This window comes from Typopeltis vanoorti, chromosome 10, assembly GCF_054136105.1.
Source record: "Typopeltis vanoorti isolate ZY-2024b chromosome 10, IOZ_Tvanoo_1.0, whole genome shotgun sequence".
NCBI lineage: Eukaryota > Metazoa > Arthropoda > Arachnida > Uropygi > Thelyphonidae > Typopeltis > Typopeltis vanoorti.
In genome coordinates, this window is record NC_143558.1 from 112,097,307 (window position 1) to 112,110,219 (window position 12,913).

At 34.2% G+C, this 12,913-nt stretch overlaps 1 protein-coding gene across 2 annotated transcripts in view; it reads left to right on the top strand.

Annotated features, from left to right (window-relative positions):
- The window catches only part of LOC150102707 (delta(14)-sterol reductase TM7SF2-like), a 201,271-nt gene that overhangs the window by 122,327 nt on the left and 66,031 nt on the right, over nt 1-12,913 (top strand). For both annotated transcript variants that reach the window (XM_090399305.1, XM_090399306.1), the window contains one exon: nt 3,330-3,410. In XM_090399305.1, coding sequence (XP_090255431.1) covers nt 3,330-3,410 — 81 coding nt within the window. The remainder of the gene's footprint in view (nt 1-3,329; nt 3,411-12,913) is intronic.

Sequence of the window (12,913 nt, forward strand, 5' to 3'; positions counted from 1 at the left end):
ACTCTGTAATTAATTTATTTGAAGAAATATAGATTTAATAAAAATTATTGACAAATCTTCATAGTCTCAGAAATGATAATTTTTTCCTTATGATTACTATGCATTTATAATGGTAATTATGAATTAGTAAAAGTTAAAAGTTGGGAAACATAATATGATGTGAAATTTCATCTATTTATGCATGATTTCATATTTCAGCTTTGCATGTAAAAAAAATCAATTTGTAATGTAAAAAAAACAGTTTATTGTTAAATATTAATATTTAACAATATTAATATTAATTATTCATAATATTAACAATAAATTTATTGTTCTGCATGCTACCCAAAGTTGATACTTGGGACATCAGAGCACTTTTGTTTCTAAGCTATTAATAGAAATTAATGTTCATTTGTATCAAAATTAATTCTTACTTTTTATTTATTTATTTATTTTTTTGGCCTGAATAAAAAAATCTATAAAAAAGGTTCAAAACTTAAGTTTGAGAGAAATTAAACGTTTAATGGAAAAAAAAACTTACTTGATGTTGTAGTTTGTTTTAGTCTTGTTTTGTTCATTAAGGGCTTGCTAATATACGATATATTCCTCCATGATGTCACTGTGTTTAATTTATTTATTATTACATGAGCATCTCCATGGAGTCTGAAGACGCATCAGAAGCTCAACACTAGTCCGTGCAATTCCTATCATGATTTGCTGACAAAGCACTCGCAATAGCCTCTGGTAATCCAGTTCCACTCATTTATCCCTGTTCTTAAACAACTTCTAGAGATGTCCTCTTGTTTTTCTCTTTCTTGTATTAAAAAAATTTCTTTTTCATATGTGCTATAAAACTCCTTTAGTAACATATATTTTTGTCCTAACCCTTCTTTTTTACCTGTCAACTAAATTTGTAAGTGACAAACTTTCTGTCTATATTCTCCTAGTGTACATTCTGACCAGTTATCATTTTGGTAGCCTACTTACCTCTGGCTCCTCCCTACTACTTTCTCATACCCAGGAAACCCAGGTCAACCAGATTTGCACACATTAGTCCAGATGTGGTCAATATCAGTCTTATAGAGGGATGCCCAAGGATCACTGGATGTGACCCTTGGGACTATTTTGCTATATGTTCTCTGAGCTTCAATGCTCTGTCTGCTATCAACTCCAAATCCTTGACTTCATCAATTGCTTGCAGTCTAGTTCCAGCTATGTATATATATGTGTAATGTTTTCATCCCCATAACCTTACACTTTGCCACATTACACTATTAATCATTATCCTTTATCCAAACTGCCAGTCTGCTTAGATCATCCTGCATGATCTCTAAATCACATGTATAAGCTATTTCCAACCTGATTTAGCATCATTTAGTATCATTAGCAAACACCTGGATGTTCCTCTTCATAGAATTCTCAATATCAGTAATGCACAAATTGTACAGCAACAGATAAGTATACAGTTCTATTAGACAGACTGTTCCTCATGATTCTACCATATACTACTTTGATGTCTATCCATCTGCTGCCTTCTTATCTATCATTAGTTCCAGATCCATCTCTATTTATTCCAGTTTACATGATAGGGTTCCATGAGGTGTCTGACCAAATGCTTTTGTACAGCTAACAGTGTCATGGTATAGCCATTTCCCTTATCTTTCTCAGCTATCACATTATTGTAGAAACTGAGAATTACTAAGACAAGTATAATAAAATTAGTTTAATCCTTTATCCAAGTGTGAGCAAACAAAGTTTGCGCCTGAAAGTATCTTCAGGACTGGGGTAAGGTGGTACAACACCAGGGCAACTCGTTGCAAAGGTGGAGCAAGCTACTAGCACTCCTATCTCAGTATCTCCTATAATGCAAAACACATCTCCTTGCAGATATGTCTAATGTTATGCATTAAGGGAAGGGCCACTACCCAGACTAGTTTCGACTTTTATTGAGATCTCTTCAGTGGGAGCCAGGCCCAAGTGGAGATACCAGGCAGAAGCATTAGCAGGTCATCTCTACCTATAGGAGTTGCCAAATGGTGTGCCACCCTTTTTTAATAAATTACTCTGGATTTAGAGAAAGATGTTGAAAGTTTATTTTTCACTTGGTTAGAGTATAATAAAATTAGTTTAATCCTTTATCCAAGTGTAAGCAAACAAAGTTTGCACCTGAAAGTATCTTCAGGACTTGGGTAAGGTGGTACAACACCAGGGTGTTGGAGCTTGCTCAACCTTTGCAACGAGTTTCCCTGGTGTTGTACCACCTTACCCAAGTCCTGAAGATACTTTCAGGCGCAAACTTTGTTTGCTTACACTTGGATAAAGGATTAAACTAATTTTATTATACTCTAACCAAGTGAAAAATAAACTTTCAACATCTTTCTCTAAATCCAGAGTAATTTATTAAAAAAGGGTGGCACACCATTTGGCAACTCCTATAGGTAGAGATGACCTGCTAATGCTTCTGCCTGGTATCTCCACTTGGGCCTGGCTCCCACTGAAGAGACCTCAATAAAGGTCGAAACTAGTCTGGGTAGTGGCCCTTCCCTTAATGCATAACATTAGACATATCTGCAAGGAGATGTGTTTTGCATTATAGGAGATACTGAGATAGGAGTGTTGGTAGCTTGCTCGACCTTTGCAACGAGTTGCCCTGGTGTTGTTACCACCTTACCCCAGTCCTGAAGATACTTTCAGGCGCAAACTTTGTTTGCTCACACTTGGATAAAGGATTAAACTAATTTTATTATACTCTAACCAAGTGAAAAATAAACTTTCAACATCAATACTAAGACAAGATGGCTCTAGTCATGCTATCCTCCATATTATTATCCATTCCACAATTCTCCCATAACTAGTATTTCCAATACCCTAACCAACATTTTGAGATACCAATTAGTGTAATTTGTAGCATCTGTTTTAAAGCTTTTTTAATGTAATGGAAAAATGTTAGTTTCCACTCCCTTGGAACACTGCCAGTGCCAAGACTTGGTTAGGGATACTGCCATTTCTCTTGCACATCCTTGTGACATGGGCTGAGAGTTCATTCCAATCCTGTGTCCCTATTTGCAATCAAATTTCTTAATATCCTAATCACTTTCAGTTTATCTACCTCTCTTCTCATATCAGTCCTTGCAATGTCATTATCTGATAATAAACTCAGATAGTGTTAGTGCATTTCAAATAAAAAACAGACCTCTCCAAAATTAAATCTCAATATTTACTTATTTCTTTCAATTATAGCAGTAGCATTTAATCTTTACTTTATTCAATTTATAATAATTGTTAGTAAATTGGCTATTGAATTTTTTTATATATGTATATATAACAATATGTTATACTTTCTTACATAGTATGTGGCTTCATCATATATGTTAAGTCTACTAGTATAAAACATGCATTCAGGAAGAACCAGTATTCACCTGCTTTGGCATGTAAGTATGTCTATGGACCATATTAAATATTTATTAAATTTCATTATGTCATAAACTCTGAATTTTAAGATTGTATGCATACTGTTATATATATATATATAAAATCAGGGTTCCAGAATACCACTTAAATCTACTGGTCACATATTTTTATCATCATCATCAAATTCCTGCCATGTACCCTCAAGGGGTGTACAGTGTAAAGGGTGTACACATATTTTTATTATTAAATTATTATTTAATAATTATTAAAGATAATTACAACCTCTTTAATAATGGAATTTAAAGAGCCAAATTCAAATTATACAATAATTTGTGAGATCTAGCATGTCTCTCTTTAATTTTGCCACTAGTCCATTGTTTTTTGCTCACCATGTTACAGGCTACTTCTTTTCCATGGTCTGCTAACCAACTATTAGTTTTCTTGTTCTTCTTGTTGTCACGACAACAAGAACTATTTCATTTCACTCTCTCATCTAACAAAATACACTGCAGCTGAGTTTTGGAGAGAAATTATGTAAAAAATGCTTCTTCCATTTTTATGTATGCATCTCATATAATAGCTCACTGATGGAGTCTTTTATTTCCTTGACTAATTTTTGTTTAATGACATCAGCAGTGACCAACACAAATTCTTTATATTTCATGTCATTTTGATACTATTCTGCTACTGGGAGTATAAATTTTTGAAGTCATTAAACAATTTATGGAATTTAGCTTTATAATAGGATGTAGTAAAAAGGCACTTCAGTTATTCAAAAATTTCGCAATTCATTTTTCTTTGGAGTGCAGCTAGAAATATATTTTACAAGCGGTTTCTGGCCAAGTTTATGTCGAAAACTTTTTTGAAAATTTTTAGTCTCAAAAAACCTAAATGCCTCCACTTTAAAAAGGCCTCAAAAACCTTGCAGAAATCTAATCTAAGTTTCTGTTAGCAGGATTTTTTTTTTTTTTTATACTTTACGGAATTCAACTTTGTCTTTCTAGCACAACCACCTGAATTCCTTGAACCATTTGTCTTGCAGGCACATGTAGATTATTTTTTGTTGATGAGACAACTCTTTTCTCTTATGTTTTTATTATATTCTGATCCCTTACCTTCACCTTCAGTTTTGCATTTCACTAAACTAAAAGGCATAGTTTGTTTTCTTCCTTTCATTGTCCATAGTGATAGGTGAATTTATATAAATTATCTAGCATGTCTCTTTAATTTTATTAGATTTATATAAAGACAAATAAGTTTTTGAAAACATCAGAAAAATAGCACTCTCAACAGAGCTAGACTAACTTATCACGATGTAATGTCAATATCATGATCTGGTCTTTGACTCATCTTTACAGTATAATTTTTTCTTTTTTTATTTTTTTTAAATAGCACTATTAAGAAGACTTCATTCTGTGTATTTCAGTATATAATAACACTAAGCTGATTCATATTGTGAATTGTGAAAATAAGCTTACACCAATACTTTTTTACAACTGCATACTTACTTAAGAATCAAAGAGGAAGAGGATGTTGGAAGAATTATAGTTGCCATTGAAACAAATTAAAATCAGTGTTGTTAAATTATTATTATTTTATTATTATTTTTTTGGTATAATGGTATCTCTGATTATTATAAGAATGGTGATGACTTGTAAGTTATGCAAAATAAAATGTTTGAGAATACTTGTTTATTTATTTCAAGGTTAATCTGCAGACTTAGGATATGTTTTAGTTTATAACAGGGTGAAAGATGAATAGTGCCACCTGTTGTCATAATTAGGAATTACTTCACATTTTCAAAACAGCAGCAAAATATCTTTTAGTGTATCTCTGTTCAAACTAACTTTTGGCAGGGACAAATGGTCTACAAATTAATTAATTAATTAAATTAATTGCTTAGATATATCTCCTGGTTGAAAATTAAACTTATTTGTTTATTAAAATGAAAATTAAACCTGGTTGAAAATTAAAATTATTGCATTTATTGGAAGCAGCACATGATTAGATAACTTGACTCTGAATAAAAATGTTTTAAAATGAATAAAAAAAAAGTGTAAATTATGCAAAGAAAAATGGCAATATATTTTGAATGCATTTAGTTAGAATGGGGCTGATAATTCACTTGCCACTTTCTCTGATAACTCGTCTGTGGCATGAGGATTTCTGGAGCCCTGTGCATAATGTATATATATTACATACTGTTATATAACAACTATTGTAAAGTAGAGGTTAACAGTTTATACAACATGCTAGATATCAAATGGCTAATATTGAATGCATTATTATTCCAGCATCTTTCCTGAGAAAATTATTTATTCATAACAAATTGTTAATCATCTGCTGTCTCACTCTCTCTCTCTCTCTCTCTCTCATATATACATGTATATATTTTTTTTCCCGAGAAATGTGTGTGTGTGAGAGAGAGAGAATGACCGACAGATTTTTCAGGAAAGATACTGGAAATGAGAGAGATGACAATTTTTTATGAATAAATAAATTTCTCAGGAAAGATGCTGGAACTATAACTCATCCAATATCAGTCAACTGATATTCAGCTTGTCATGTAAACTGTTTACTTTTACTATCCAATAGTTGAATGTGCAGAAACAATTCAGCAGCAGTATTCTATTGCCAAAAGCAATAGACTAATGTATTAGCAAGTCAGTCCACAAGTTTTTTTATCAGACCGATAAAACAGTGTGATGCTGTCTTTAGTCTTTACCCACTAATTTCTGAAGTCCAGTATCTTGTTGAACATGCCACCAGACATTTAATTTAGCCTTAGCTCTAAACTAGATTACTTTTTTGGCGTTAGGCTTAACTTTTTGCTTGTTCTATGCAATGACATTAATGTTCCATTAGCCTTGGTACTGAAGTAGCTGGTTATAGTTGGTTTGGTTTTTCTCATCACACTTATTTTTTTTAACTGACCCATGCCACATACTGATCATGGTATGACTTGCTCACAAAGTGAAAAATCAATATGGACTCACTTCTGAGGACATGCAAAAAATGATCCCAGTACATGAAAATCCTCTTATTAAAAAAGGAATGGAATGTGCACCACAGAGATTCAAAGACATGCCTCCAGACCAGAAGTTCCCAACTTGTGTTCTGTGGAACCCTAGGTTTCTGCAATAAAATTAGTTTTTGAGCTCTAATTAAGAGTTTAAAATATATGTGAAAAATTAATTTAAATGAAGTTTCAAAAATTTACTAGTTGAGGCATATACCCAGACGAAATCATCTGCAGTGAGATGGGACACAGCGATACAGCATACGAGCAGGTGTATCAGTCATATAATCAGTGCATACAATTTCTGAAACTCTCATAAAACCATGTATCAAAGAAGTTGTTCAGTGTATGTTCAATGAGAAATCCTGTCAACAGATTGGTAAAATAATTTTCCCACCAATGCAAGGTTCTGTTCTTTCACCCAATCTCTTCCTTTTGTATTGGGGTTCTTGTATATAAACAACCTACTCTCACAGACTTCCAATCTTATCCATTGCTTTGCTGATAACAGTACACTCCATTCCTCCTTTTCATTCGACAAATCTGTTAGCACTCAAGTATTAGAATCCTCAAGATCTACCATGACCAGTGACCTGAACCCAGATCGATCTCTTAGCTATAGACTTCAATGCCACCAAAACTCAGTTCTGTCTGATCTCTCACAAGAATGAGCTCTCATCCCTTCCCCCTCACCTTCAGTAATACCGAAATATTCAAACACAATCAGATTTCTCTTCTTGGACTGACTTAGATCTATGATCTTTTCTGGCACAACCATATTTCAACTATAGCTTCTGCAGTCACCAAAAAACTTGGTGTACTTTTTTTTTGCGCAAGACACTACTTCACAGCTACTAGCTCTGTTTAAAACCCAAATCTGCCCATCCATTATTTGGGGTGTGCACCAAAAATCTCTCCAAGTTTTCTTGATTCTATCCAGAAGCAGGCAATTCAGTTAATGAATGATCACTCTCTCACAAACCCACTTTAATCCCTCTCTCAGAGACATTCAGTTTCTGCCTTGCACCTTTTATACAGATGCTTTCAGTGCTCTGCTGAATTGGCCACTATTATTCCTCCACTCTCCTCCAAAATCATTAAAACAAGAGCCACTTCTAACCAACACCCGTTTACAGTCCATTTTAAAACTCGCCAAACCAACTTCACTGCCTCCTCTTTTATTCCATCTACTTCTATCCTTTGGAACTGTCTCCAGCACTCTGCCTTCACCAAAGATTACAACCTTCAGCTGTTCAAGCAAAATGTGAACAGACTCTTCCTTTCTTGTATTCCTCTTGCCCACACATGGCATAGTGTGCTAATGTGGCCTTTTGTGTGGACCAGATAAAAAAATAAAAATAAAATAATAATAATACAGTTTCATTCAGAATTCATGATATGGCTGAGGATATTGAGCAGGAACTTATTTTAAGACTTCATTCATGTGATGAGTACTCTTTACAATTAGATGATACAGTGGATGTTGTAAACCTATCAATTTTATTAGTTTTTATTTGTTATTACTACAATAATTCTATTGAAGAAGAAGACATGTTACTCTGTGAACATCTACAATCCAATACACCACTAGAAATTATATTTAAATGTATCGACGATTTTATGAAGACTCATGAAATAAGTTGGGAGAAATATGTCGATGTATGTAGTGATGGTGTGAAATCAGTTATAGGAGATTTGAAAGTGGCAGTGATACAAATTAAAAATTAAAACTGTTGCTAAAATGTGTATGAGTAGTCACTCTGTTGTTCATAAACATGCACTGGTTACATGAACTATCCCTTAATACTGAAATTAGATGGCTGTCAGATAGCAAAGTTCTGGTCAGATTGTTTGAATTAAAAGAAGAGCTCGCCATAGCCTTACACAATGATGAATTTCTATTAGCAGATTGCTTTAGAAACATTTGTGGTTGACTCAAATTGCTTATCTGGCAGATATATTCACAAAATTGAATGATGTTTCTCTCTCTCTCTCTCTCTCCCGTCAAGGAAAAAATTTAAATATTTTCAACACAGGAGATGAAATTGCGATCATTATTACAAAATTTACAATACTGGACCATGGCTGTTTTAAAAAAATAATATGGATCTATTTCCAACTTTAAATGACTTTTTACAGGAATCAATTGTGAAATTGACAAAGAAATTGTCATCTAAAATCAATAAATGTGGCATTAAATGAATACTTTCCTCTAATAAAAAATGACAATAACAATTGGATTTTCAATCCTTTCAATATTAAAGGAAAACCAGAGGAACTATCTACTTCATTAAATTTCACTTTTAAATTTAGTGAAGTTTCATTAAACAAGTTTTGTTGTAACGTAAAAGAAGAATATCCAGATTAATATAAAAAGTCAATTGATTGTTTGTTGCCATTTAGTACCACATATTTGCATGAAAGCAGATTTTTGCGACAAAACAAAATACAGAAGTGAGTTGGATGCCACTCCTAATATTAGAATTCAGCTGTCCACAGTTAAATCAAATTTTGAAAAAATATTGAAGGCAAAGAAGAAGTTTAATCCTTTACATTAATTACCAGTTTGAGTTAATAATATTTGCTTTTCCATTATTAATCTGGTTTTTGTATTTTCAATAAATTATTTTTGATTTGTAATTTTATTTATAATCATTTAAAATTGCAGGAGTCTAAAATTTTTTATCAAAGTGAAAAGGGTTTTGCAATTAAAATAAGTTGGGAACCTCTGCTCCAGACCCTTGAATAGAATAATGGCCTATTAATTGATAGCATGATAGCTCTTCCCTCCTCTCCCTATCTTTTCATCCACAGGACGATAAAAAAATCAGTTGTATACCTATTGCCCTTGAGGGAGTCTAATATTTTGATGTCTTGCTATTTTTTCTGATGAAGAAGAAATGGTGGTCACTGGCCATCCACAATTCTTGAAGAAAAAAAAATCCAAGGTTAGCGAAAACAAAACCACTCAACATAGGAATCCAAATGATAAGTAATGAAAATGTTTCCACAATGAAATTGTTGTGGATTCTGAGAAAACATCAACACCATCAAAGCTCTCTTGCAGAAGTATAAGCCAATGTGCTTTTGCCATCAGGAAACATACTCGAAGCCCATTGATGATCTGATATTATGAAGCATAACTATCTTTCATAAGGACAGGACAAGGGATGGATCTGCCCGTGAAGGGGTTGCTGTCCTAGTGGGAAATCACACCCCTTTCAAGCAATTCTGACTTAATACTAACATAGAAACTGTTGGTATTCGACACTCCTTTCTTTTAGTGTTGCACAGTGATCAGCATTCATTTTAGAAATTATGGACTTTACAACTGTGTTATAAATAACTATTTTAATTTCCCGACATTTCGACCTTCATATTAAGGTCATCATCTGGTGTATATACAAGGACAAGCTGAGTTACATTTCACACGGTATGCTAAAGAAACAATGATTTGATCACCGGTTATTCTACTGGCATGACCTCTAGTGGAAAAAAAAATCTCAGATAAAATAAAAATTAATTATTTAGAAACTACATCAAAGCTAAATTGTATTTAAGATAACAGTAACAATTATGTCCTATTTTTAATATGACAATTGTTATATTAGATTTAAGATTCTGGATTATCTACAGTCCTGTTTATAGTTAACTCTTAGGGAGAAAGGTTCCGTGGATAGAATATGTGCCTTCCATATGCTTGGGATTTTTAGACCATTATTATTGTTCAGATTGGGGTGGTTGATAAGAATCTCACAGGCTTCCTTAAATTTACGTTCATACCATTTACGTTTTGGTGTGATGCAAACAACTGGTGCTTTTCCAGTCAATTCTATGTAAGGTGTTCAGGGCATGATCAGAAAGGTCATCTTCACCATAGTTATTATATTTAATGTGTGTTTATCTTCCTTTTGTTTGATAGGAATTGTACGTCCTGTTTCCCCTATATATGGTAGATTTACAGGTGCAATAAATACAGTATACTCCAGGGTAAGCCTGTGGAGGGAGTGGGTCTTTGGATCAGTTGAGTAAGCTTTTTAATTTTGCAGGAGGTTTAAAGGTGGCTTAAAAGGTGGTTGAGTTTCATGGAGAGGAATGTGAAGAGGTCTGAGTGGTTGTCAGTGTTCAGAGACTGGTAAATGCAACAAATGAATGTTATTAATGGGGCAAGGGAACCTTGTACCAGAAAAGGTCAAAAACAGGGGATTCTAAATTAGCTATTCTCTAGAAAGCTATGTCGAATTTCACAAAGGCACAGGCGCCAAAAATCTAATACTACAAAAATAATTGTGTAGTGTGAAGTTTGTGTTAGATGTGGACAGTAGCAGATGTAGTAGATGTAGCTGCAATCTGGGTTTCTGTCAGAAATAAGATGTCTAGTCTTGGAAGACTGCAGGGTGATTGTGAACGTCATTTAAGTTTGTGTTAATGCCATGGATGTGAAAGTGAGTTTTCAGTGAAGAGATTCTGGTTTGGTTTGTATGTTGTGACTGGTTGTGATGTGACTCTTTTAATGGGATTAGTTTATGAGGATGATTAATTTTTGTTGCAGTGTTACTGTCATTGTTTGTAGGAGTCTTCATAAGTTTAATTGTTATTAGATGGAAGGATATATTAGGGACATGCAGTGAGAGAAGATAGACTCTTCAACACAACATCCATACAGAGATAAACCAGTTTCCATACCATGACATAGCCTCAGCAGTGTTCCCACATACCACTACTCAGGCATGACCTGGTAAAGTATGTGGCTTTGTACCAGTTGACCAGGAAGCCACTTGACTCATTACTAACAGTTCGGGCCCATGCACTAACTGGCAGCTGACCTATGGCATTACTGTTTTAACTGATGTACCCTCGAAATGGAGGAGATCATGGGTCTCTAAGTATATTTGTCATGGCCTTAAGGGAAATCAGTCACTCGCACTGCACAAAGAGAGGGTTGGTGCAGACAGAACTAGAATCCCTGCTTCAAGAACAAACATGCATTTGCTACTTCAGATCTTCAATAAGCATAATGGTGGTATTTCACTGGGGTGATGAAGAACATCTAATACTTAGTGTCTAGTTGGCATTTCCTCCAACTAGGAAGGTATCCTATAATCATTGGTTTTACCAGAGCCCCCTTTTGTGTAAATAGGAACCCAGCTGTCCATGCCCAAGACCGACTAACTTGGCTATGGCTGAGAAAGATCCTTAAGCTCCTCATGTCATCAATGGGAATCAATACCAGAAATCATTGATCAAATGCAGTATGGTATTGGATGACCAGCAAGTCAAAGTGCATGAAATTACTGAGACTATATGCATTTCAAAAGAACGTGTAGGATATGCATTTTTGGAAATTATGGAGACAACTACCGTGTTTGAATAAAAACTTTAGTTTAATATTACTAAAATTTACAATTCGACGTTTCGACCTTTATGTCAAGGTCATCTTCTGGAGCGTACAAATATACACAAGAAACAAGCTATACTACAGTCATACTGGTTCATTAAAGACACTGACCAACCGCTACCACAATTGTTGGCTTGACCGAAACTCGAAACGTCGGATTGTAAATTTTAGTAATATTAAACTAAAGTTTTTATTCAAACACGGTAGTTGTCTCCATAATTTCCAAAAATGCATTCAGATCACCATGCAAGCCTAAAAGAAAGAACGTGTAGGATATATTTTGCATGAAGAATTGCAAATGAAAAAGCTTTTTGTAAGATGGGTGCTGCACTTGTTCACAGCAGATGAAAAACACACTTGCATGAAAATCTCTGAGCAGCGCTTGGAGGAGCTTTTTAACAAGAATAAAACTGATTTTGTGTGTCCATTTATTACTATGGATGAGACTTGGATTCACCATTACACACCAGAATCCAAACAGCAGTCAAAACAGTGGACAGAAGCCAGTTGTTCAGCACCAAAGAAGACAAAGTCGGTTCCATCAGCAGGAAATGTCGTGGCATCAGTGTTTTGGGATGCTAAAGGCATTTTGTTTATTCATTATCAGGAAAAGGGTAAAACAATAACTGGGGAAGATTATTCCGATTTTTTAACTAGACTAGATGAAAAAATTCGTGAGAAAAGACCCAATTTGCAGAAAAAAAAATTCATCTTTCATCAGGACAATGCACCTGCCCACAAAGGTGTTTTGGCAGTTGGAAAATTCAGGGATCTGCACTATGAATTGTTGAAACATCCACCCTATTTCCCAGATTTGACTACCTCTGACTTCTATCTTTTTCCAAAACTAAATCTCTTCCTCGCTGGTCAGCGTTTTTCTTCAAATCAAGAGGTGATTGCAGCTGTAGAGGGGTATTTTACAGATCTTACTGAGAACCACTACAGGAACGGGATAATGGCACTGGAGCATCGCTGGAATAAATGTATTAGTCTTAAGGGAGATTATGTTGAAAAATAAAAAAATTTTGAAATTATAAATTCTTTTTTTCATTTCAGAACTTTTCAGATCACCCTTATTATTGATAAAATAGAAGAGCCACTGGCAG